The sequence below is a fragment of the Triplophysa dalaica genome, chromosome 18 (genome assembly GCF_015846415.1).
Source record: "Triplophysa dalaica isolate WHDGS20190420 chromosome 18, ASM1584641v1, whole genome shotgun sequence".
Lineage (NCBI taxonomy): Eukaryota > Metazoa > Chordata > Actinopteri > Cypriniformes > Nemacheilidae > Triplophysa > Triplophysa dalaica.
In genome coordinates, this window is record NC_079559.1 from 14,290,549 (window position 1) to 14,318,048 (window position 27,500).

The 27,500-nt window shown below is 36.6% G+C and overlaps 2 protein-coding genes across 3 annotated transcripts; one reads left to right on the forward strand and one right to left on the reverse strand.

Annotated features, from left to right (window-relative positions):
• Nucleotides 1–127: 127 nt before the first annotated feature.
• Nucleotides 128–20,818, reverse strand: npc1l1 (NPC1-like 1). Its single transcript, XM_056772541.1, has 20 exons — nt 20,763–20,818; nt 13,729–13,837; nt 11,484–12,780; nt 11,138–11,402; nt 10,937–11,037; nt 10,679–10,851; nt 10,478–10,606; nt 8,937–9,119; nt 8,534–8,648; nt 6,595–6,860; nt 5,874–5,963; nt 5,485–5,675; nt 4,856–4,983; nt 4,611–4,740; nt 4,350–4,408; nt 2,830–2,980; nt 2,346–2,577; nt 2,147–2,260; nt 1,596–1,758; nt 128–1,362 (listed from the first exon to the last, which is right to left on the reverse strand). Exons 2-20 carry the CDS (start codon nt 13,789–13,791, stop codon nt 1,157–1,159), a joined length of 4,056 nt encoding a protein of 1,351 aa, XP_056628519.1. The 5' UTR covers nt 13,792–13,837; nt 20,763–20,818; the 3' UTR covers nt 128–1,156.
• On the forward strand, nt 19,553–25,938 carry LOC130439896 (izumo sperm-egg fusion protein 1). Of its 2 annotated transcripts, none has more exons than XM_056772543.1 (9): nt 19,553–19,785; nt 21,433–21,507; nt 21,691–21,774; nt 21,862–21,882; nt 22,360–22,500; nt 22,624–22,739; nt 23,455–23,608; nt 23,681–23,849; nt 24,537–25,938. In XM_056772543.1, exons 1-9 carry the CDS (start codon nt 19,569–19,571, stop codon nt 24,634–24,636), a joined length of 1,077 nt encoding a protein of 358 aa, XP_056628521.1. In that variant the 5' UTR covers nt 19,553–19,568; the 3' UTR covers nt 24,637–25,938. The 2 variants fall into 2 exon arrangements, with proteins under 2 accessions (XP_056628521.1, XP_056628523.1); XM_056772545.1 differs by having other exon boundaries at nt 22,411–22,500.
• The last annotated feature ends 1,562 nt before the right edge of the window (nt 25,939–27,500 follow it).

The window sequence follows — 27,500 nt, forward strand, 5'->3', positions numbered from 1 at the left end:
GTGAAAATATAATAGTATAATACAACAGATGCCTGTAAATGTGAATTATACGCTTTGTTTCATCCACATAACTGCCAGCATCAAACAAACAAACACAACTTTCACTCCACGTGCTTTATTTGCTGATTAAAATGTTTTTAAATGTGTTACAATCCAGCTGTAAGCTGGTTTACGGTACAATAAATATCCTGCAAATCTTTTACTAAAAACAAACTTTTTTAATTGCTTCTGAAAGTGTATTGGCTACAATCATACAGAATAAACTTCTATGAGAACACCTTTTTGTTATTTTAAAGGTAAGTGATAAGCCTTAAAGTTATAACGTTCATACTGTGAGTGACTCAGTCTGTGACAACCCAGCCAAAGTCAATTTTTTGTGATTTACTTTTTTTTCTCTCTCCATTATCTTACATAATGTAAAGAACATTCTGTCATAATGACTTTAATATTGGTATGTAATGTTAAGTAAGACCATGTTTTATGGTTGAAATCAAACGTTAATGCTCATTATCTCATAATCAGATTCACAGACCATATATGTTTAATATAGTGGACAGACAAAAGATTTTACAAATACACACGGTGCATTTTAATATTACAACATTAATCCTCATGACACAATAGCAGACATTACACTCTTTTCACTGGAGTGTTACTAGGGTTGTTATATTAGTTTCAGACATCACAAAACAAACAACGATAAAATTAAATACTTTTTTGACAAACGCTACACAGTTGAGTAAAAAAGTAAAATAATCCTTAAAATTGAAACTTGAAACTGAAACATCACGATTAAATGAAACACTCAAATTGTATGGCAGGTATCGCCTGTGAGCACCACGTTCCTCCAAAGATTATATGCAGTTCTGAAGCAGCATCACGGTTCTATTGAGAGGTCCACATTGGAATGAAGACGACACAACATGATTCGTTTCTGCGTTTACCTTTTACAATGTGTTATGGCCTCAAACTGAAAGTGCATGTATGCAAAAGTTCTATTAATGTTAAGGTATTGTTTCAATTTTTTTTGGCTTGTTTTGTCCTCCAGGTGCTCACCTGCAGCAGTGTAGATAATGGTGGATGGTCCCTTTATTTATAAGTCAATAAAGTTGTAGAGGAAAAAAATAGAGGTAGAGCAATTCATGAGAGTCTTGGGCTACATGATGTCAGTTTGCCCTGCAGGTTGTTCTTGGCTGTTGTTGGGAATAATATTGTTTCTTGAAAAAGACGTGGGGTCTGCATTGACACACTTCTCGTTGTTTTCAAAGTTGATGTTGTTATATACATGTTTGGCTTGGAGTTCCACCTCTTTGGCCTTTTGTTCTTGAATCCGCAGGAGAACTGCCTTGTTCACACCAGGCCCTACACAAAATAAAATTTATTGATTAACCATAAAATGTATGATAGAGTTTGTATAAGACTGAAACAGTAACATATTGGTAATACATAATGGAAAAGCTTTCAATTCTCTTATCATGTTGGAAATGAAAAGTGCATTGCATTGTGGGATAATGTCATACACAGTGTGCTGACCCCAAAACCATGACGCTTACAAACAAACATACAAACTATGTGTGTGTACATATGCAACATACCAAAGAAACTGAGCAGCACTGGCAGAAATATGAGGCCATGGGCCATGCCAAGTAATGTAATAATCAGATTTAGTCTGAAGAAGAAGATCTGAATGAGCTGCGCCTTTGCAAACGCCAGCACCACAATCCCAGGTAGATTAGTCATTGCAACACCAGCGAAAACCTGGGAAAGAAAACACACATGTACAGAAATTCCAGGTATAGATGCATGCCTAAAAAGGCATGAAAGAGGACAGATCGGAGCTTTCAAGGGATAGTTCACCCAAAAATAAAAATTCTCAAAACGTTTTTTCACCCGAATGTTATTCAAAACCTGTTTAGGACTCTATCTTCTGTGGAACACAAAAGAAGATGTTTTGAGAACCGTATCTGCGGTTTTGTGTCCATACAATGGAGGTAAATCTGGGTTGTTGGGTTACCAACCTTCTTCAAAATATATTATTTTGTTTTGTGCAGAAGAAAGCAAGTCATACAAGTTTGAAATAACATGACAATGAGTAAAGATGGCTTCTAATTCAACTGACGTGTCTTTTATTTTCGATGGTACTCACCGCACTGCCCATGTTGGCTGTGGCTTCCTTTGCTCTTTCCACCTTTGTGGGGAGAATACTGAGAGCAAATGAGCGTGTGATATGAGAAACAAACTCCACTGATATACCAACAGCCTAAAAAAGCAAAGAGATTGTGATGATAGTACAAAAAAACATTACCTACACACACACAGATTTGGAGTAATTGTTTAAACCTCACCGTTACAAGGTTTATAAGAGACACAGCGTTGAAATCAATGCCCCACAGTGTCATGACCCCAACTGTATCCACAGTGATCATCACTATGGTCAGCAAGTTTAGAAACCCCGATCTCAAATCCATGCCGAGGAGGATACAACACACGATGAACGTTGGGAGCAGACACATGGCGATGTTAAACACACCCTCGTTCACGATGGTCAGGTACTGTTCATAATACACGTACGTCACACTGAAAAACAAATAATCGATTATATGATGCTTACACAGAAATACACAAGAAGCTATATTTGATTTGTAACACGATGCAGTTTATCAAGAAGCTCAAGGTCTCGTCAAGTAGTTTCGCAATTTATAAGGTATCTCAAGGACTCGCGTTATTATTTAATAGCCTAACAGCCATTTATTATCTCTTCATATCTTATCACGGAGAAAACACATCAAGGATGAGAATGATAGGAGAGGAGAAGACCGGGACATTTACGTGTAAGGGAAGACCTCGAAGTCAGGAGAGGTACCGGGAATATTTCTCATGGTCAAGGTGATCTCGTGGGCCAGTTCTCTCGCCTTCTCCAGCGCTGCAGTAAACTCCTGAGAGGTCACCAGAGGTGTGTGGTACGCCATGAACCGAGAAGCTGACAAATAGAGAAATGTGTATTCATTTTGACTGGAATTGCTGGATTCTTCTACAAGCAGGGTCATTTGTATGTGAAAAAGACTTTAATATTTGAGAATTGGACCATTAAATTGAAGTTTCATGACCTTGAGCGAAACCTTTATGAAAATGAACGAGGTTTTATGATAGTAAAAAAATAGTAGAAACCATTATTTTAGCATAAGCAGAGTTTAACTAAAATACTAGGGTATAACTTTGGCTACTGTGGCAAAACCATGTTTCATTTGTGGTTACCGTGTTTTTTTTTTTTTATTTATTTATTTATTTTCTGTTTTAATTTTTGGACTGAAAGCTTGTGATGTGACATAAAATCTAGGGCTGTTCGATTCAGATTTTTTTGGAGTCGATTCCCATTACAATTCCTGGTTTGGGAATCGAAAGAGTCGATTCCAAGAATTCCTGCTCAATTCCCTGTTTTACTACAGATTTTTATTTGTGATTACAAAACGTACACATTTTTAATGCAATGCAATTTTCGAAGCCGTCACCTTTTACATGTATTAATCGTTTATTGTTTCTATAACAAAAACCTTAACCAAATATGTCGATCTTGTCCAGCAATTCCAATGGCACTTTCGAATGGCAATTATTAATATCATCAATAATCATTCTCAGTTTTTTTATTTACTAGCTTTTTTCAAAATAAAGCGCAGGTCAAAATACTATTAACTCTTTTTAAAGTTATTCAGCGGTGTACACAAAAATACTTGCAGAGTATAGATAGACAGATCTAAGGTACTAAGTAGCTCTATTAATCTTTACTGACTTATAGACATGTTTTTTGCTTATGCTCTTTAATCTTCTCATTTAATGTTAAAAGCAAATGTGAGAATGCTTTACTCTTAACTCTCTTCACGCACATACTGAGCTCATCGGAAGAGAGTAAGAGAAAACGGTCTGTTTACAGTCCGTCTGGAAAGACAAACATACCTATATGATTTGTTCAATATGTACACATAAACGTGACTAAGTCTGTTGTTGGTATGCATACGTGTCTTTTGCACTTGCGTTGCGTGCATTCGCATTTATAATACGTCCATCTGAGCGGCCAAAGCTTCTTTTCCGGCCCCATACGTCAGTACCCCATACTGCCCCTGACAGTAGGCCGAAACTGACAAACTGCTCAACAGGGCGCGTTTCATAAATACGTAATTTCCTTTGGCAAAGTAACGAAAACGTGACGACATCTTAGTCCTGTGTCAGCCACCGTAGTGCTTCAAAAGAAAGAGCTGGAGTGAGCCATTGGTTGCAATTCTCAACCTCACCACTAGTGCTTTGCTTGCAAATAAAAGGCCTGTGCCTTAAATAAGCACATGAATGTATCTCACCTATTATTTCACCGGTAAAATTGTCCCTCACAACAGCTTTGTCATAAGCCCCCAAGCCACTAGAAATGAAAATAAATAAATCTGTTGATTCAGTACAATATTAAGGTTACGTTTACATTTATTCATTAAGTAGACACTTTAAGCCAAAGCCACTTAAAAGAGAGCATTAGTACAGTACTGTGTTTTTAAACTCTTGCTCAGTTATACAGCTAATCTGGTTAAGTGTATATGTAGTATAGGTTTCAGAGGATCTTCTCTTACCCTTTTGGACACTGCAGGTCAGGTCTGTTGCTTAGAAAGTCTGGCAGATACGTGTTAAACTGAGTGACATTAGGACGCAGAACCCCATTTTCGGGCCGACTCATACACGTTTTTAAACATAGTGAATTACCTGCAGTCAGGAAAGTTTTAGTTAGTTATTTTTATCAATAGACTGATGAATACATACATTGAACATTTCAAAGTTTTTGATATGTTAAATTAAATATAAAACTAAAAACACCTACTCTCACTGGCAGAACAAAATTCGCCTAAGTTTGGACCACTTGTATAGAGACGACAACATTTGGATCCGGGGTTGAGCCAGTCAATAAAGTCATCTACCCATGAGGATGCTGGAATGGCCAAATATGATCTAAAGCAATTGAGAACATGGTGATTTTATAGAAAACACTTAATTTTAAAAATGAAACAAAATAACATTATTAACATAAGCTAATGCTTAAATGTATTTTTAATTCTTGATTCTAAATAAAAGATTAATCAATAAGGAGTTTGTGCTCTTCAAAAGTAAGATTTTTTGTCATAGTCATTTTATGATTCTCAAACATTAATGCTTGACCGGGTTGTGTGACTCTGGACTTTCAGGATCGATAATACAAATGCATAAGTTCAAGGTCTGATGTGACTGGTAAATGGTAAGAGTAGAGTACTGCTTACAGAACAGAGATAACATTTGAAATCTTTTTTAGTAGTTGTGTTTGAAATTGCAAACAAGAAATATCGCTAATGCTTTTCTGAGAGATCAGATGCAACTCTATAACTAAAACACAAAAGGGCTTCTTGACAAATTTACTGATTACAAAGAGGATCAAAAGTCTAGAGGTGACAACAGATATGGATACATAATTCTCACCGTTCAGGGTATTCGGTGGCATATCTGATCTTCTGAGTCAGAGAGAACTGGTCACAACCCACACTAGCACACGTAGCGTTCATGCCCTCCACGCTATTAAAGTTGAACCCTTTGTTTGTGATGAAATACGTAGGGACACCGACCTCAAAATACTTATAGAGATATGCAAAGTAGTCCAACATGTAGGAGTCCTGACAACAATTATTCAAAAAGGAGGAAAGACAAGACTTTGGTAAAAAAATTCGCCAAAATGAACCCTTGGACCCAACTTTATGAAATAAATATTTAATGCATCAAATACACTGATTTAAATTGAACTAAAAACAGCCTATTACAACAAAGAAAAACTTTACTTTTGCTTTATGTAAAAGAGTGCTCAATAAACTTACAGTTGGCATGGCGAGTTCCTGATTCAAGCCCACTTTGACATGAAACAAGAGGAACACGGAAGCGCAGAACATCGCGAGGAAAACCAGCATCTAAGATTTCATCACAGCATATATGAATTTCCAAAATATCCACAAAAGACTATCACTGAGATCTTACAAGAGCGTAAAAAAAGTTTTTTTGAGAAGTTTTTCTGAATGTACTATTTATAGGCATGTGTATAAGTAAAATAATCATTTTTGTTACCAACTACTAATAATTTTTCTACCAAATTTTTATTAAAAAAAATATTCTTTCTATTTGCAGAAAATGAAAACTGGAGAAACAGATCAAAATAAGACAAGAGATGCTCAGGATTTTTTAGGCCTTAAATACTGCAATGAAAACAATTTCACATTCACTTTTAAGCAATATAACAGCAAAATAATTTTTATCTGATTTCCTTGATTTTATCACAGTTTTAATGTGTCTTGTCATTCCCTCAGTCTTTCACATTGCTATTGGATGACTTTTAGTAATTCCTGAGGTTTGATTGTGTTGATACTCAGCGGACACTGGACTGGAATGGACACAATACATATAGAATTGCTAAAGAAATGAAAATGTGGAATAGTCTCTTATTTTTTCCGCAGCTGTATATTTCTGATTATGCAAACTCACAGTGATAATACCAGAGTTAGATGTTATGAATGAGACATTATTCATTTGGCAGTTGGAACTTACCACTATTATTCTGATGACAGGGTTCAGCAGCGCAGGAGCATAGTATTTTTTCATAAAAGGGAGCAGGACGCCCTGGTTAGGTTTGGACGGGTGTGGGGTTTTAACGGTAACGCAGCAAGCAATCTCACAGCGGTTTGCATTTTGTCGCCGGGCATCGAGCGACAGCAGAGCCACAAAAGCCGTCATCTGCAGCATGAAGTCCATGAGCACGGCCAATGCAGCATACAGAGCGAAAGATCTTACAGCTGGCATACTGCTCAAACCACCTGGGAAAGAGAGTTTAGAAAAATATAAGTGTCTATACATGAAGCTGTATGTGTGTATAATTCATTATACATTAATCTAACCCCATGCATTATATCTCAATTTTTCATGTTTTTTTATGGTCAAACTTCACCTATGTTTGTACATTTTGCAAGTATTTAGGCAATATAAAGTATTGAAAAGAGCTTGTCAACTTGTTAAATTTTTTATTTTATTTTCCTATTGTATGGCAGTTTTGGAGAAACATGCTTTCAGTCAGACAGGACAAGTGACAATATGGCAGTATGATTTCTATCCTGTATGGTTTTTTAGAGCGCCGCTATCCCCAAAAAAACACTGTATATCTACCAGAAATGGAGTCGCCAGTGTGTGTGCAGAAACACCCTGTAATTATTCAAATCCATCTATTCTTCTTTTTGTAATCTCCTTTAAACCACATCAGTGACACAAAACAGGCAGTTGGGGATCCCCTAACAATCTGATGTCACATTGTTTACGCCTGCCCATGACCGCTCACAGACTCCGCCTTATGAGCGCATAGTTCGATCTTCCACCAGAGACATGCCGTCGGCCATTTTCAGGCAAGAGCAGAGTAGCCACTAGCCAGCGACAAAAATGTCTAAGAAACAACATATTTGTGCTGTTGTTGGATGTAAAATGGTACATAAAAGGAGTTCGTCCCGGTGCGACCTTGGGGGACGGAGTTATTAATGAATGGATGTCCCTGGCGGGACTCCGAGAACTTTTGCGGATCGACAATCTAACATACGGTCTATATCTCCGGTCCAGAAAGACTTCGAGAAATGAGCCAAGACCTGTTGGAAAGGTCTCCGCTGAGGCATTCGAACGAGCTGACCGCGAGTATATGCGACCTCTAGGTCGGGAGCTAGACCCCGGCTCGTTGGTCGGGAATGCCTGGAAGACCAGGCTCCGGCCAGACGCCTTCCACCAATGTATCTCCAGATCCCGGAGTCACGGCGTGTCAGCGCGGGTCAGTATAGCTAGGGTTTCGCCCACAAAAAATTATCATGAGTGGATCGGTTCCAGCTGTTCGCGATCAAGCTTCATCTCCAGAAGAAATAAGTATTACAAATCGTTTTTAAATCGCCTTTCTTAAATAATGTGTTTAGCATGTTAGTGGCTGTTGTTAACATGTTCGTGGCTAATCCTGAGACTTAACATTGGTCCAAAGACAGGTGTTGTGTCATAACGTTAGTGGTAAAACGCATCGCGCCCCTCGGTTCAGAAGACATCATTTCTGTTAAACTTAATCATTACAACGAAAGAAAGTTATAGCATGTCTTTCTCGGTGAGTTCCGTTTCATGTATGTCCTAAGTGCGACAAAACTTAGAGTGGATAAAAACAGAGTTCGCTTTCCACCATATTGCTTGTCTTGATGTCATCCAAAGCACATGTGTAAGCCCTCTACCTCCTAGTTTGCATACGGGGAGGGAAGCAGAAGCACATTTGCATTTAAAGAGACACTTACAAAAACACACATTTTCCATTGCAGCCACAAATGGCCATGTTCAACATCTTGTAATGAAAGATATGTGGTGTATTTTGAGCTGAAAGTTTTCAGAGACATTCTGGGGATACCACTGACTATGTTTACATTGCAGAAAACCCCTAGATTTGCAGCCCATTAAACTGCTTAAAGTCTGAGAAACTCACCAAGGAAGAAGCAAACTGATTCAGACAAACTGCAAAGGAGCATGCTGGGTGCCACGTTTCCAAGCACTCTTCCAATATGCTCCTCTCTCGTCTCTCCCGGTCTACGCATATCTCTCTAAAACAGATTAAACAGGAAATGAAAGAGAATAAATTTGTCATATAGTCATAAACTAATAAAATGAGGACATAATAATCAAGGACAAGGGTGCGGTCCAGTGAAAATTTGATAGCTACAAAACAGATAGGTAAAAAGTTGTACAGGATTGAAATGACAATACAAATGACTCTGAAAGACGACCCAACCAAGATGAAGAGTGAAAGACAACACTACAAATATGTGGATATAAGCATCTATAAAAAAGACAAAGAGAAAAACATAACTCTTAGTGAGAGTCAAGCATACCTGATGCTCCAGCACCAAAATAAAGATGTTGTCAGCTCCTACAGCAAGAACGAGGAAGGGCACAACCTGCAGAATGATCAATGATGACGGGATGCCAATCCATGCATAAAAACCCATTGAGGCCAGTACAGAGCAGCCAACCACCAAAATACCACCCAGTCCAACCAGGAACTTTGAATCTACCTACAACACAAATTAAATCATCATGGTTAGAGCACGCATTATTACATTACAAATATACAGTGCTTAACAAATGTATTAAAAAGAAGGTCTTATAAAATATAAACATTTTATGGTTATTATTTCGGATAAGCGGTAGAAAATGGATGGATGGATGGATGGTTATTATTTATTTGAATAAATACTTTTTAGTTGTTTATTTGCCGAATAAATGACAATGGCATTTTTAGATTTTGAAGTCTTAGCTTTCTAATACAAATAACAAATAAATACGTTGGGGCAATTATACTTTTGTCAGCAGAAATAATGTTGAACAATTAAACACACCTTCAGATAAAAAGAGTTTAAAGATTACGAAAAACATTGATGCTAATCTTTTTACATGAAGTGTATATTTGTAGTTTATTTGCTTTATTTTGTGTTTTTGTTCCCGTCCTTCAGATGAGACCGAGGTCCTGACTCCCTGTGGTCATTAAAGATCCCATGGCACTTCTCGTAAAGAGTAGGTGTGTAACCACAGTGGATCGTCCAGGTGGATGCTGCACACTGGTGTTGGTTGAGGAGTGTACCCTTCATATAATTTTCAACCACAGCAAAACAAAATAAAGCACTATATAAAATGCCTCATTCATTCGTGCTTTCATTTTATTTCAATGATGTTGAATGTTTTAATTTGGGCTGTTAATCGCGATTAATCGCATCCAGAATAAATGTTGATTATGTGTACTGTGCATATTCATTTTGTATTCATAAAAACATACACATACATGCATATATTTAAAAATTATATAAGAATGTTTTTTTCATATATAAATGTAAATATTTCCTAAAAATGTATGTGTTTATAAATACAAAAATGGAAATGCACAGTACACAGACATTTGTTGTGTCAACGCAAACGATGCAATTAATTCCCAAAGATTACAATTCTGTCAACATTTACAAACGTTCGAATTGTTCCAGAAATGCTTGTAACCAAAAGTTCTGGGGCACTTTTGACTACCATTGTTATTTTTCATACTATGGTAGTCAATGGGATCCATCAGCTGTTTGGTTACAAGCATTCGTCCAAACGTCTTTCTCTGTGTTCAACCAAACAAATCAATGTATACAGGTTTGGAACAACTGGAGGGCGAGTAATTCATGAAAGAATTTTCATTTTGGGGTGAACTGTCCGTTTTAACATTTGACAGCCCTGGTTTTAATAAGCTATTTTACTCCATACTGTATTACTTCAATTCCTCAAAACAGTTCATTCATGCTGGAATTTCCGTTAGGCCTTTCCTGGAAACGAATGCTTCTTCCTTTCTGCCTCTTTATCAAACAAAATCAAATTCCCAGTTAGCCATTAACACACTCACCAGGATCCGCTTGCAGGATGAATATTCCCCGAGAGCCACAGCGATGTAGAGGAAGATGACAGCGTAGCTTATCATGAATATGGGGATATCCTCCGACGTGGTTCTGTTTATCTCATCCTCCAGAGATCTCTGCAGAGCTTCACACAGTTAGATTGTTTCATTTCCTAATAATCAACACAATCAACAAAATCCACCCCTCACCTCAGCCATGTAGGCAAATGTGAAATTAGTTTTCGGGTCCCTCTGATATTCCTGCACGATATCGAGGAATCTGCTTTCCCATTGTTGCACCACCTTAAATTTAACGTTGGATCGTGGATAGTTGTTTAAGGAGACGGTGAGTATCAGAGCCTCAGCAGCGGTGAACTCTTCATCTGACAATATAACAGAGAGACACAGTGAGCTCAGTTAAACTTCAAGACAAAGTTGAGATGATAGTGGACGGTTTTTGTTTCTTACTTTCATATCCTCCGACAGCAAGAAAGGGGAAGACCGGACCCCCGTAGTCCGCCATACAACTCATACCAAGGGCTGTGATGTCTTTAAATGATAATGGAGAGCTGTGGGCAAATACAGAAGATACATAATAAATGAAGATTAACACTGACATCGAAAAAACTGTGCAAAGAAATCTATTGTGTATGCAATAATGTTGCTTACTTCACACAATAGATAAAGTGGTCTCTCCAATCCACCTTCTTGGTCACACCAAGCTGTGTCATGTTTTCTTCCCGGTTCAGATTTGTAATATTGTTTTGGAAGTACTGCGGCAGGCTGTTGACGGCGCAGTCGGTTAAAGAAGGGTCATTTGGATTGAGCGGGGCGTAGCAAATATCCTTAAGGCTGGCGTTGCGGTTCAATTCATCTGACCAGAATTCAATAGCCTGGATTTTATTTTGAAGCTCCAACAGCTCAGTGATCAAATCTGCGGTTTAGAAAAACACATGTTATAATATGCCCGCAAACTAGGATGATGTGTTAACATATCTAATCTCTCCGTGATCACCTTTAGAGATGATACCGCTGAAGTTTTGCTGGCCGAAAAGTAAGGAGTCATAAAAGTGGCTGGGCCGGTCCGGAGCGGTCAGGATCACCTGATTGGTGCGGTAGAACGGATCAAAATGCGTATCGTGAAAGTCCTTCTCGCGCCTGGCGCGGCTGTTGGGAGCCGACCAGAGCTGGACAGGATCTGTGGTGAGCTCTATGTTTATTATTCCCACCGCGAACGCCAACACAACCACAAGGCATGCCAGGAGCACCTTCAGAGGATGGCGAGCCATTATGGTTCCCCACATCTGGAAGAGCGAACCCAAAAATTCTTGAGTGGCCAGACTAGCTTTGTCTGAACAGCGCACATCTTTGGGACTGATCTTCTGGTTAATGTCATTTTGATTTTGGTCTTTGCTATTCCACTTAAGTTGTTTGGTGCTGTACTTGAATGCCAAGAAACAAACGAACAGCAGAAAGACAATGGAGAAGACTATGATGCAGATGACCAGAACTCCGTCGAGCTTACCAATCCTAAACGGTTCTGGTAAAGGGGCAAGCTCTGGTACGGCCGGGCAGGATTGCACGCAGTCCTGACAGGAGCAGGATTCTTCGCCTGTGGGTGTGGTTTCATTACATTTCAACGCTGGTCCTGCGAACAAAGTCGCGCCTGGTGGAAGCACGCTAGTGTGACCTTCTGACAAGAGCATGAAATTAATATCCAAAGGAGCTAGTCCATTGCTAGAGTCACCTTGGAAATCATACCAGCGTTGCGGCGTACACAGTGACGACCCGTAGCGACCGCACATGGTAGCGATCGCAAACCCTCCGGTGGCTGGGATTCGTACATTCTTGCAGGACTCAAAAGCGACATCAGAGAAATTGGTGGAGATGTAAGCCTCGTAACCGACCACAGCTTCCTTAAACGTGTTGTTGGATTGTGAGATGTTGGCCGTTTTGGTGATTTTTAACAGCTGGCTTTGATTTGGACTGCAGGTGGTGGCGCAGTGCATATGTGCAAAGTTGTCTGCGCATGACGGGCAGCGGTTCAGCACAGCTTTGGACAGCATCAGGCTGCTTTTCAGAGCCAAGAGCTGATTGAGGGAGCAGCAGGCGAGGGTCTTACCCTCACCTTTGTCCAACATTGGGCACACGGATTGAAAAGTTTTGTAGTGTTCTCCCATCACATTCACTGCTTTTCTGTAGTCCTTACAGGGCACCCTTGGGGGAATGAGAGACCCCTCGACGGAAGGGTTTTTACCACAGTCCTCATAAAATGCACAGTAGCCAGGTTCATGCTGAGCACCGGTGAGGACCTGCAATGGACAGAAATCTATATCATCACTGCTCATCTGTTATTTCTGCTTGGGTTTCTCACTATATGTGACTCTATCTGTCATTTAATGTTTTCTACATAAAATCATCCTATGTAATGTTAATAACATTTTGTTAAAATATAACCTTAATATTTTGTATATTTACTGACCAAGGCCCTGTCAAAGATTGAAACTGATTTTTAGGAAGCCAACTTGATATTTTTTGTCCAATATAATGACATCCTTTTTAATTCTTAAAGCTGAATTATATTTAAAGGCTTTGTTATTGCATCTTTGTAAAACCAGTAAATATTTTTTTGATTTTCTCTTATCACAAATAAAATAAATCTGAGGTCATCAGGTTGTATTTGTAAAGGTATTTTTAAAAACACTTGAATGTAAAAGTGTTATTAAGAACAAAGTACTGGTCCGATCTGGAAAAGATTTCATTAAATACATTTCACTATACAGTAATATACAATGAGATTTACAAATAGTGCTAGTGTCTTAAAAATCCAACAAAAGTCCCACCGTACACATTTTTGTGCGTATTTATTTTTGATATTGCTGACTATTTTTCAGCAAGGAACTCACCCACGGTCTACCCCATTAGTTATCAACGCAATTTTTTAAACAAAATCTTCTTCACGCACAACTTTTAATACACATTACATCGGTGCCGACCTCAATCATTTACACATTAAATGTAATTATGAGCCTTATTTTATTTATTTGCATATTAAATGTCTATTGGCCTATACCGATTAATAAATGTCTTTTAAATGCTTTTTCGATCAATCCCTAGCCATTAAAAACTAACAACTACTGTTGAAATCTTTCAATTTGGTTTTTCAACATAGAAACTGCTTCTGTCACCTCACTGGCTGCTATGTAGACTAAAAGACAAACCTATATAAATTATAGACAATATGTCAAGTTAGGACTTACGGTGCAGATAGCAAGTGTAAACAATATAATGGACCATTTCCAGTTCTGTCTTTGAAAAGGCATGTTTATAAGTCTCCGGTCTTCCGTGTTTTCGGAGTGTTAGTTCCAGCTGGAGAGAGGAAGAGAAGAAAGCGAGGAGATTCAAATATCAGACAGACACCTATTCTATGCTTACAGTGTAAAGCAGATAGGTAACAGGAAATGAATGCCCTTCTCACCCTCATTGGGTGAACATGTGTAATACTGATGATGAACGGGCTCTTATCTGGCCTGATGTGTTCACCACCAACCAGAATGGACAAAAGCCAATCGGGCTCAGAGATCATTAACTAGATGGGTAGACCCAACTAAAGGTGTTTGTTACTTGCAATAGAATAAATTTTACACCCCCCCACCTGGATCTTAATCCTTTTCTAATTGATTGAAAGAAACGTAAATACAACATCAACTTTTTTATCAACACTACTTTGTTTTCCTCTAAACTTTACTTGTACTGCATGCAATCTGCCCCAAGTGCAACATTTCTGCATGACAAAAGCACAATCAATACAAATCTTCTCCTTTTATTGTTCTTATCTTTTTACTCTGCAGACTTTTATTTTTTTTGACCTGTTATTAGTAGCAAAACTTCTGAAAAAGATTCACTAACAAACATAAACACTTTGGGCGAACATACAGATTTATGATGCAAGGAAGGGCATATCAGAATGGCAACTTTCACTGTAAGCTATTCTAAAATTTCAACAGATGAGTGATTCCCTTTTATCATACAGTACATAACATTTTATGACTGTGTTGTTCTTTTCTATTCGAATTTGAGACGTAAGCTCATTTGCAAGAAAGCTTGTCTATTTCTTGTCTATTCATGTCTATAAGCAGTATTATTTACAGTGACTTCTCTTTCACAAATTATTATTATTATTATTACATAGCACTCTGTGTAAATCTTAAATCATGGGTGATTTAAGACCTTTAAGGAATATAAACATTTCATGAGTCTATATACAGTATATAATATTATATTTATGATAATTGTATAACAATTTTGGTTTCTATTACAATCAGAATCAAATGTGCAAGTTGTAACAAGTGCTAGTTCACCAAAAAATGAAAATGCTTTCAATTTTTAATTCCCCCTCATGTCATTCCAAATCCGTATGACTTTCTTTCTTCTGCAGAACACAAAAGAAGACATTTTGAACACTGACCCCCATTGACATCCATTGTATGCACACAAAACCACTGAGACATTTCTCAAAGTATCTTCTTTTGTGTTCATGGCAATTTTTTTGTTGTGTGATCACAAACTATAGTTTTGAGGATTAGATAAGATCCCATGACATATACTCAATGTAGTGCAAAGGTTTAGATAGTCGTTTTCCAGGATTATCAGTTAAAAACATATAAAGTTTAAAGATTGTTGATAAGATTAAACATGAATCAATAAGAGTATCATACACTGATACTTATCATGTGGAATGAAAGTAAAAACACTAATTATGGGATTTATTCAAACTAAACTTGATCTTTTAATAGTTAATTAATTCAAGTTAAAAATACACGCTTCAAAATAATTTCTTCTTCGATGTCATATAAGAACCTTTCTTGACTAAATTGTTCCATAAAGAACCTTTAACATTCAAAGAACCTTTCTGTTTCACAAAAGGCTCTTTGTGGCGAAAAATCGTTCTTCAGATTATGAAAATGTAAGAAAGAGATGGTCCTTTAAAGAACCTTTGACTGGTTCTTTGTGGAACCAAGAATGGTTCTTCTGTGGCATCGCTGTGAAAAAAACTGTGATTTTTTATTTTTATTTTAATATTTAAGCTAACCTGATCAGAAAGGAGCTCTGGTTAACTGAGAGAATGAAGATTTGAACACATTATTAACAGAACATGATTAACAGAAAAAAATAGACAGATAATGCTTCTTTTTAGTATTTACATTTCTCACATTTAAGGGTATCAGTAAAACCATCTGTATAGGCTACCCTGACCTGTGGCCCAAGATGGTGGGATAGGCTATGGCCCTCCACTAACACAGCAGAGGATAAAAGGGTTGAGAGTTGGATGGTAACAGAACACAGAGTTAGGTTCCAAAATGAGATAACTCCGTTTAAAAACAAATATATTTTATTGTGCATTCCAATTAATATCAATTTATATAAAACTGTATATAACCTGTGATTTGCGTATCTGTTGTACAACCGCATTCCAACAAAGAAAATAAGTTTTTGTCCTACAAATTTACAATGTTACTTACATGTGAAAGGAAAAAATTGATGTTGCAAGTATATTAACTCTACTTTAAATTCAATGAAGCTCAGTACACAAAAAACACTGTGGTATTTGTTAGATTTAGGAAAATCTAACACAGGCAGATTTTGTGAAATTTTTGTGAACTCTCTTGTGCAGATGTTGCTTTTTATGCAAAGCAAGATTATATTTTGTTAAAAGTATATTTCTCTGGTTAACAGAACCCACAGTTCATACAACTGGTTAAGCATGGATTGGAATCTAAGAAATGTTGATGAAAAGAGAGATTGTTGCAAGTTAATGTGCCAAATCTTTAAAAAATGTATTTACAAACGTTATCATCATGAGATTTGAAACAGACTTGTGATTTGGGCGCCATTGTCTTTCTGGTCTGTTTAGGCACGAGCATTTACACTTTAAAATATTTGAAGAATTGTATGATTTCCAGTGTGCTTGGGTTTATTGTATTGGCTGGAGTCATTTTGTGTCTTGATAAAGTCTCAGTGCTCTATTTAATTGAAGAATCTAAAATCTGGATTATACTTTAATTTGAATTTAGTTATTTATTTATTTTTTCCAAATCTGAAGCTTTATAAACATGCTGTCTTGTACAGTATATTTCTTATTACTGTAAACGGCATAATCCGATAGCTACACTTGTAAATGATTAAATGAGCTGCCCTTGAGAATTAATTAGGATTAGTGTTATCAGTGTCCCATACTTGACTGATAATGCAGAAACTCAGGGCAGAGTACCCTTTCAGGACAGAGGACCAGTCGCCATAGCAACACAAAACACATAAACTGTTTACATTCCGAGAACGTTATGAATGGGCCGTATCATTATAGTTGTTTCATAAGCCCCCTGAACTAAATTCACAGGAATAAACAAATATAATTTTTCATTTTATAAACATTTCTCCAGAGCTGAAATTCACTTCTGACTCACCATTCTCTTCGCAAAATTCAAACACACACATCCACATTTCTAACCAATACTATTGTTATATACAAAGCAAACCACCTCTTTTTGTAACTTTATCAAGCTGCACAATTGAGAGATATAAGCCTGGCAAATGCTCAGTCATGCAGGGGATTTTCCTATCTCGGTCTGAAGAAGAAAGTTATACTTACTCTGGATTAGAATTACATCTCAGTCAAATTGTCCAAGTTAATTTATGAAGGGGTTTTCCGTTTGTCTGTCATTTTTACCTCGGGTAGTGAATGTCTATTTATCACAGACCAGATAGCTGAATTGATGTTCAAAACTCTGATGCACCATGCATAGAGAGCAGAGTTCTGGTCAGACATTAATGACTGGAATTAAGCAACTTTTATTTAAGGTGTGGTACCACAGTGATTCTGTGTCATGTAAGGGAGTGACATCGTATGTTTTATTGACGAACTGTTTGTTTTTAGTCTGAGTCGGACCTGATGTACAGTACTCCCATCAATCTGATCAATGTGTGAATGTGTCTTTGTAAAGAATAATGCTGTTTGTGATTATACTAATGACGATCCATATGTGGGATGCTCATGGAATACATAGAATTCATTGTGTTGTTTCTACAGTAGCCCTAAACGGGAAAACTGGTCTACAGAGCGCGTTTCCTAAATACATCATCTCTTTTGGCAAAGAAGGGAAAACATGAGACGAAATTGTTAACAATTTAGTCCTGTGTCAGCCACCTGTATTCTATAAGGAGGGGAGGAGTGAGCCATTGGTTGCATTTCGCAACCTTCACACACTGGACCTTTAATTTTGAGGTGAACTGTCACTTTAATACTTATGTGGGGATTACACTATTTACAAATGTCCACATGCAGATGACATTGCATTGGGGACAGGTAATATTTACATAGGCTATATGTGGCATCCACAATCATACTCTGTTTGATATTTTACAGTAGATTGCTATCGTTCTAGAATGTGCATAATACAGTAAGTCTTGACTCAAAGTCTAAAGAATCAAAGTTAAAGTATTAAGTATAAAGATGGAAGGAGAAGGGTTTATTGTTGAGAAGTCACCTATTTTGTCTGTTATATGCTGTTAAAGGCATCCTTTTGTCTTTTGAAATGCCTTGGCTTGAAATATTCTAAAAGATTCATATTTTAAATGATCTTGAATGCAAGGTTTACCCTTAAGAAATTAACCATGATTTATAGTAACCATAGTTGTTTATTTTTATGTGTAGTAAAACAAATATTTTTTTTACAAATCACTATGGTTTAACCACAATAACCATACACCCTTATTTATAAAGGTGCTTAAATGGTGTCATAAAATAACCATTTTTGGTTCCAAAAAGAACCATTCAGTCAAAGGTTCTTTAAAGAACCATTTCTTTTTTATCTTTTTATATGCTAATCTTAAGAAAATAATTTCCCTACCAAGAGGATTTTGTGTACAGAAAGGTTCTCCGATGTTAATGGTTCTTTATGGAACCATTAATACAAAAAGGTTCTTCTATGGCATCGTGAAGCACCTTCATTTTTTAAGAGTGTAGTTGAACCGTGGTATTTGTAAAACTTGTAATACAAATAAACAAACTGCCAAAAGATACACTTTTAATATAGTAAAGCTATGGTTAATTTTCCTAGGTGTAACATTATACATGTGACAACATTACATTTTATTTAATATTTAGTTTATATGAATATTAATTGTAGTAATATTGTACATTAATGTAACATTTGTTTATGTTGTTGCCTCTGAAACCGTCTATATAAATGTGTGCTTATGTGGGTGTTTATGTGGTTGCGTTAGCTTGAGTACATACGTGTCAACTTATGGTTTTGGTACATGGAAATTTCAAAACTTTCCGATGTCCTCATGAGCATATATTTTCATTTTCATCACACCTACGTAGTTTCTGCAAGTCATAAATGAGGTAAAAGGGTCTGCAGTTGTCGCCGCAGTGTGCATGAGCCCTGCACTGAGCTGGGCCAGAGTGTTGCTGGGTTAACCACTGAGAAGGTTAAATCTATATTGTGTTTTGAAAGCATATCTCTTCATACCTGCATGCACTCACTCGACTGCTTACACAGCAGTATTTGACAAAACCTCTATGTCTAGATAAGTTCCTGTGTGAAAACATTGAGGCTTTAAGCAAAGAAAATGAATGAGACAAAAAAGTACACTGAACTATAGTACAGTTTAGAAAAGATTAATTTGGGATATGATAATTCAACATATGATAATTCATTTATTCAGCTTTTACAATTATTTATTTGCCTTCAATATACAATAAAGTAAGTGTCAGAAACCTTAATCCATTTAATTCGTCCAATCTATTTAATTTTTCTAAATTATATAAATATTATCTAATAAAACATGCAAAAAGGCATTTTTCACAATGGGGCTGCATGCATACACCGAAAGGGCTACTTTTTAACATTTTAGCTCATTTTTCATTCTTTGTGTTTTTCCACATATGCCGTTCGTTCATTCAAGATCATGTTTTATACTGAAGCAAATGTACACATCATGAGGGTACATCGAAAGCATTTGTTTTTGTATGTTTGTTTTAAATATATACATGTCATTTTTTAAAGACCATAGTTCAGTGTCATCTAAAAGCAAAATGGGCTTTGCGTTTCTTTTGTGCTGTTTCTTGATTCTGGATTCATGCTCCAGTGTGAGGTCCTGTCTGCAGTGTGATCAAGTAGTTCGATACATACATGAAGATTTCCTTTCATCTGTACCCATGACTGTCAGTGATCAGATGGAACTGAAGGAAATCATTGAACACGCTTACATCAACTATCGAGAGACCAGCAGATCGTTTCGAGGAGTCATAGGTAAAGTTATATGAAGTGTTACATAGTGCTATTGTTATCTGTACAATCCTGCTTATCTGTGAACAATTCTCAAATGTAAGGGGGAATAACTCATTCAGATAAACCTGATTATATATCAAGGACCCTCCAAAAACTTTGGCCATGATGTATAGTTATTACTTTATTACAGTATTTATGACATTCACGGAGGGGGAGTAACGGAACACACGTAAGTTAATGGCGTTACGTAATACATAAAATGCGTTAAAGTGGCTGTACGTAAGAATGGCCTCTTTGTCGCCATCTCTGTTTGTAATTGATACTGCAGGTGGTGTGCGGAGGTATTTCCTTTACGTGAGTTGTGATTCGGCACTAATCAACTGCGCGGATGCGTCGGATGTTCATAATCTTATGTCGCGTGTGGCCTGTGACAAGTGCACATGGGAGAACCTTCACTGTACATCAACAGCGCATAATAAACATAACAGTTAACGAGGCAGATGATATAAAACGATACAAGTAAGAACATAAACAGACCCAAATTGCGCATAAATGCAGATTTGGCCTCGAGTATCCTGTTTTGTTATTTCTCATGGAAACTCAAGTAAAGCGAACCAGACATAAGATCACCGAACGCGGGTCTCAAATGTTAACAGGCACAGTCATATATCATTCTACACCATACAACTATATATACATGAACTATACGCAAAGCCTTACTATCATGTAGCCTTTGTAGAAAGTCAAGATGAATCGAAAGAATACAACACATGAGAGTGCGTCTTTCTAAGTCTCAGGTGTTTTAAACGAATTAAATGTGGTTATGACAAATGCTTTAGCATTTGGTATCGTACATACAGCTTCAAATAACATATATCATAAAATAATCAACATGTGATACGTTATCAGTGGTGATTTTACTTTTTAGACTTAAATAATGGAGACCCAGCTTATCTGAGTGTTTGCTTGCTGATAGTGAGCTGTGCTTGTGTACTTACAGTAAGCACTGTAAACCCTGTCGTCTCCACCTGTCGCTTTTGATCGCTGCCTTCGATATTATCATGCACGTGTTAATAGTGAGGTCATTTTCTCCTATACGTTACGCCGCAGTTTGTTAAAGCACATCATTCTGCGTCCGCAATGCGCATGGTGTCGGTAGCTGTGCAATAAAATGTTATAGTTATTTCACCCGTTTATTTGTTGTATTACCCCACTTAGAGGCTGCAGTGCACGTATAGCATTTATGAATGTATCTGATAGGGGCTTGTGGCCTGTTGCAGCCCCCCCCCCCCTTAGTTCTGACTAGTAGTGACTATAACAAATTGAACTACACATAACACTTTTAGCATGTACTGTAATCTGTAGTGGAGTGCATTTTAAAATGAAGTGTAAAGTTTCCTCTGCTATTTATTTGTTATTGTGCTACTGCACATTTCTATCTAGTCTTCTATTGATAATTTTTGTTAAACATTCCATTTTTTTCTCTTGGCTTGTGTGTATGACCCTAAAACCATTTTACAGGCCTATGCATAAATGCTTGAATTAGTTTTATAGACAAGTATTTTGGTTCTCATGCATGAATTTCTTTACAAACTTTAAACGCAAAAAATAGACAAACAGTCAGATGTATGCAATTTATATGGCTTAAGTGTGTATTTTGCTTTGTAGACCCTACAACACTATATCGTGCCCGAACAGAATACCAGAGTGAGTTCAAGAGGCACTGGAAAGAGCACAGAACAGGTGAGAGCTTGTGGCTGCTGGTTATTCATGTAACATTCTCCTACAGCTTTCTCCTACAAGTCATTCATTATCAACTAGTCTTTTCATGTCTAGCGTCAGTTTTCTGAATTAAACAATAAAAGATGGCTTACTTTGGCCAGCCCTATTAAACGGGCTATAACAGATGATTTTCTCTTTCAATAGGTTCTCTTCAGTGGATTATGATTAATATAGTGGAGAAAGGGAGGAGAATTCTGCAAAAACATTTGGAGCTATTTGTCACCCAGGGTGAGATGTGTGGCATACTTGTTTTTAACATTTTTCATGTCATGTCAAAACTGTTAATTCTCACAGTTGTTTTTTTATCTTGCAAAGGTCTGTGTCCCAATAAATGTGGTAAGTACAAGTATTTATGATTTTTATTAATGAAACTTTCCAGATTTTAGAACATAAGTCAGCAAAACTGAGATTGAACAAAACAAATATTTATCAAATCAAACATATTTTTCCACCACATTTTGCCTTTATATTTGTTTGCATAACCTTTTTTTGATATAAGCATGAACAGTCAAAACATTTATATGAGCATGTCAAAACAAGAGTTTATGACAAGTATTATTGTAGAAGTGTTTTTTAAACAATTATCATTGTACTTTTTTGTATCTCAGTTGTATCATATTTTATTATTGTGTGTTAGTCCGTGTTAAGTGTATTAATTAAAATGTATTATTTCTCTTAATATGAGCCTGTAATGTAATGTTATTGTTCAAACGCATAAAAAGTTAATGATTGTTTACTACTAGTGTATGTGTCATTGAAGTGTTTTCGGGTATGTTAGTGAAAGGATGCATGTATGTTGTATTGCTCATTCAGTGTGTGGGTATATGGATTGTTGCTTGGGTGTGTGTGGCTGGGCGAATACAGGGCTGTTCTATCAGAGAGTGATGAATTGCACTTCCTGTCAGTATGGGCTTTTTACATGTCTATCCGCCACACCCCCAATAGACTGTGGAGGTGAGACAAACACCCACATATTCACACAGCAGAACAATTTCAGCAACTCTTCACTATATGAACATATATTTAATCACACTCTTATATATTTTCCCTGCGTTCTGTCTGGCTCTCTTCTATCAGAACATCATCTTGAGGCAGATGAAGGAGTGGGGGTGGTGTTGGACTGTTTTCTGCCTTGGCACACACTGGTTGTTGGACAGACTGAGTATTATTACTCCTGGCTCCCTGCAAAGAATGTACATTTGCACACAGACACAAACGCATTTCAGTAATTACTGGTTTCTCGAAAAACACAAATTTGGTCATTCGAAATTTCAGAGGGACAACAACGATTTACGAAAATTAATAAAATGTATCTGTTTATGCAAATGAACTCTTCATATATAGTATTATACTGGAATATACTAATGTATGTTATATTTTATACTATTTTGAAAACAATTGAGATATTGGGTATTGTAAATAAATAATTTTTAGCTTTACAGCCACTCGAGTCAAAAAACTATTTTATTCTTCATGAAATACCGCCTTCTTTATATAAAGCAATAGGCAGGTAAAAGTTATTTTATAAAAAAAAACAGTTTAGCCAAAAACCTGCTGTGTTTGACTTTTCTAAAAACTATAGTTTAATCTGAATATCCATTTCAAGATTAATCTGATGCATTCATACCAAACTTTCATTCTTTTTGTGCCGGTAAAATATAGCTTTGATTAAATTATAAATGTATTTATAGTATATTTAAATTAAACTTGCCCTAGTCTCATAAAATACTTGTAATGTACCAAGTGTACTACTTTTTTTAAATTACAGTTTGATGTAGATTAATCTACATGTATCTTTGCAAACTATAGTTTTTCAATTTGCTTCACTTCACTGCCAGGAATCACAGAGCAGATTAGAGTGATTTCAAGGAGTAAATGAATATACTAACATTGTTTATACATTGCAAGCTGTCACATGAGGGGGGGTATGAAGAGCTGGTGGTGACAGAGGACTCTAAAATCGTACTCAATCAGCTGAGGGTCAATGAGGAAGGCGTGTACCGCTGCCTCCTACAGGATCAAAAGAATACTACACTTTCTCGCATTTATTTTTACCTGAAAGGTAAGCAGTGTTCATATGTAAATCATATGTAAACTGACTAGTTTTAAATTGACCTTCCTTTCTGGTTTTTAGTTAATCCACTGCCATCCACAACCCCTAGGCCGGTGGTGACTTTGCCTCCTCTGCCTGTGGGTTATGATCTCACCCCTCCCAGCCTGCATCGGAACTCGGTGGTCATCTTGGTGATTTTACTGACTGTAGTCAGCATCACCGGCAGCCTGGTCATCCTAATGTACCTCGGGTATGACAGATCAAATTGTTAGACTGATAGATCAATGTTGGCTTCTTATTACAAATCCGTGTTTGATTTAAGAATCATTTTAATTGGAAATAAGAAACCATCAAGAAATCATAATTAAAATATTTTAAATGAAGATCTTAAAGTCAAAACTTTTGTAAAGACTGCACAATTCCTTGATGGAAAGACTGGCAGAGGGCCCATGAGTAATAAAATGAAACATCAGTTATTGAACAGAGGATTTCTGAGAAGCGGGTTTCACTGGAAGGGACTCATGGATTTTCTATGTTAACTGCCGAGCATGCTATAAACTGTGCTGATTCAATTCATTTATGGGATCAGCACACGAATCACAGAATCCTAGCATGAGAAAATATACAGTATATAATAGTTGTCATGCTAGTGAGAAATTAGATTTAGCGTAGTCTCTCATTACACTTTAAATGTACAGTATGTAATTTAATTAAATGGTATTTGAATATCAGACTCCTAACAGACTTTAAGAGTTAAATGTACTGTAAATTAGGTTTACTGTATATTACAAAAGAGCTCAAATAAAACAAAACGAAGATACAAGTGACAGTGAGTGATCTGTCACAGGGTCATCAATCACTGAATTTGTCCAGAGAGACATCAGGAAGGAAACACATTCGATTCATCCATTCAGTCAATGTTTTGTGTCTCTGACAGAGTGACCATGAAGCAACATAAGGAGAGAGACGGGGAGGGGAGCAGGAGGGGAGAGAGGCAGGATGCAGAGAACATGGAGCTGATGAGTGTCACACAATGATGGATGTGAACCAAAGAGGCGAATAAACTAATGACTTTAGTTATCCAAAGGATTGATGATCCTAGTATAACTGTTTAAGTGATGGTTTTACCGAAAACTCACCCTTGTGTTCATTTTTTCACAGAACACAATTTAAACACAATCTTAAATAATATTTTCCTTCAATACACTGAAAATGAATAGAAAACAATGGCTGACTAGCTAAAATAAGAAATATTTTAGGTGAACAAACTCAAAAATACAAAAAGATGACCTAGAGCTAAAAACAACATGCTTTGACATGAAGTCAAGTGAAGTTGCAGTGAACATACTCTTGTACAGTAGTTCCCAATTATCCTCAAAGAATCCTAAATAGTAAACATGTTAATATTAAACACAACTGATTCAATTGATACGCTCAGCAGAGTATTTCAGGAGTCAAATCAGGGGGGTATCTATGGTAAAATCAATGATGCTTAACATGATACTTCTGTAAATCATTTACAGAATAAAATGGCATACAGACCTAAAATATGTCATTCATTCACTATATAATAAAAGCAAAAACGACACGTTTTGATGAATGCACGACACTTATGAGGGAATTAGAGTTAGTGGTGAAGAGAGTTGAATCGTTTGGATCACAATGTTTTTTCTAGAATTAATATTCCCCTGCCAACTGGTTAATCCCGGGGATTATCCGCTTCGAGTCAGTGGAGTGCACAGTAAAAACTCTTAATCGTTTGTTTTCACATCAAGTTCCCCTTCAACAAATGAAAGAAGTGTCAGACTTCCTATTTTGCATGTCATTACATCTGAACGATGATGGCACTGTTTTTCAGATCGTTCATTTGTGGTGTTGTTTGCCATTAGTAAATGGGAGAATACATTTTTTAGGCATTGGCAATGTTATGGGGGCTTCTGGGGAAATTCCCTTATTATAATTAATATACAGGAAATTACCTTTTTTGAAATGTCAGTTCAGAATTATGAGTGTCTTTGGTTTTTATGTTTTTAAATATTCTTTATGTGATTTTATTTTCTGTTTTATAGAGCGGAGTGACGGGATGCAGCAATTGCTGCCTTGGTAAAGTCTAGATAGTTTTTCCAAAACATCGTATTATTACATCTTATTCCGTCCGCTATGTTAGCTTGTTTATTTTATAATTGTAAAGCAACTTTCTTACTTGAATCGGCTGGTTGTTTTTTTCTCAAGAAATACAAATGTTACACTTACACAGAGTGGTATTGATTTTCACTGGTTTACTCATCAACTTCCTGTAGACAGCAACAGACGGTTCGATGAAACATTACTGAAGGGGATTTCCCTCAAACAGAACATGCTTTTAGTAATGTTCTTTGTTTCAGGCAGGTACTATATGTGGTTATGAGTATTCATGTTCTTTTTCTGTGCCATTAAACTGAAATTTAAATAACGATTTGATCCACACAATAATTTGTTAGTTCAATAATTTATTATTACAAACAAAATAACAATTACATTGTATGTCTACACACCTGTTTGTCAATTATAATATTACATAATATTATTATAAATACCAACATAGTACCAGATATTAAAAACAGTCACTTTAGTCTGTACTTTAATACAATCATTATCAATGCAATATTTTGTTGAATTAGTCTCAGCAGGTGTCTCTAACAGCCCTTGACTGTTGCTTTCGCACAAGGGACCTATTTACTGTTTTTTCTTCACCTTCTTTACAGGAAATTGTGACTCTATATAGTTTGTAACTCAAACCTCAGCCCATGATTCTACCTTTGCAACAATAACCGAGAAACACATCTGAAGTACAATTTTTCATGTCCTCAAAAATATCAGGCATCTAACAGCTAATAAATAAGGTTTGGGTGTCACAATATACCAGTATTTACAATAACTGTCAAAGTAAAAGGCACAATTATCGATATCATGTTAATTCACCCATCTCGTAAATAATTATAAACTATTCAGCACCTTTTTGGGATACAAAAATGCAAATCTAACAACTCTATTCATAGCAGACTATTGTACAAATGATGCCGTTAATAGTGTAACAAACAAGTTGCTTTCTATGGCTAGATTTGAAAAGCGCTTGTACGTTGTGCCAAAACAGTAGGCTAACTGCAACGATTTACTTAACCAGACATGTACTCTAGAGTGAATTAGTATCCTATAAAAATGTATAAAGATTCAATTATGTTTGTAGCAGTAGTAAATGAAATGCTTTCATAAAGTTAGTTACAATAGAAAAAGTATACCAGTAAGTGTAAGACTTGTTTGCTGTAGTATCAGTTGGTTAGTAAGGCTCACTGCAAAATCACAAGAACATGAAAGTGTAACGTCTAGCCTAAAGTGCTTCAATGACTGGAAAATCATTTAATTCAGAATTTACATATAGTATGGGTCAGGAGGAATTATTAAATGTGTTTTTCCTATTTTAGTAAGGGCACAAACTCGATAAAAACATAACAAATGTTAAGTTAAAAAAACAATTGGGCCCTTTAAAACCCACAAGGACTTGCACGAACATAAAAATGAAAGCCGAATGAAGTATGTGACGATATGAAGATGAAGCTTCAAGTGTGGGAAGGAGGAGTAACCGCAGTTGTGGGTGAAATTGTCAAGGAAAAAGATGGGGGAGAAGGAAAATTCAAACGCGAGGGAGTGAAGGAGAGGACAAAGCGAGCTGAACTCACAGCTGCTACTAACACACACAGTGAAGAAAAACACACAGTGGGCGGATCCGCCTCTTCTTCCTTTAACAACAGTGGCTTTGGTTTTGGTTTGTGATTTTAGGCTGAGCTGGAAGAGTACAAATTATTTAAATTCATTTTTACTTGAATTTTGCACATGGTTTTATTTTGGATTCTGTATTCCAGCT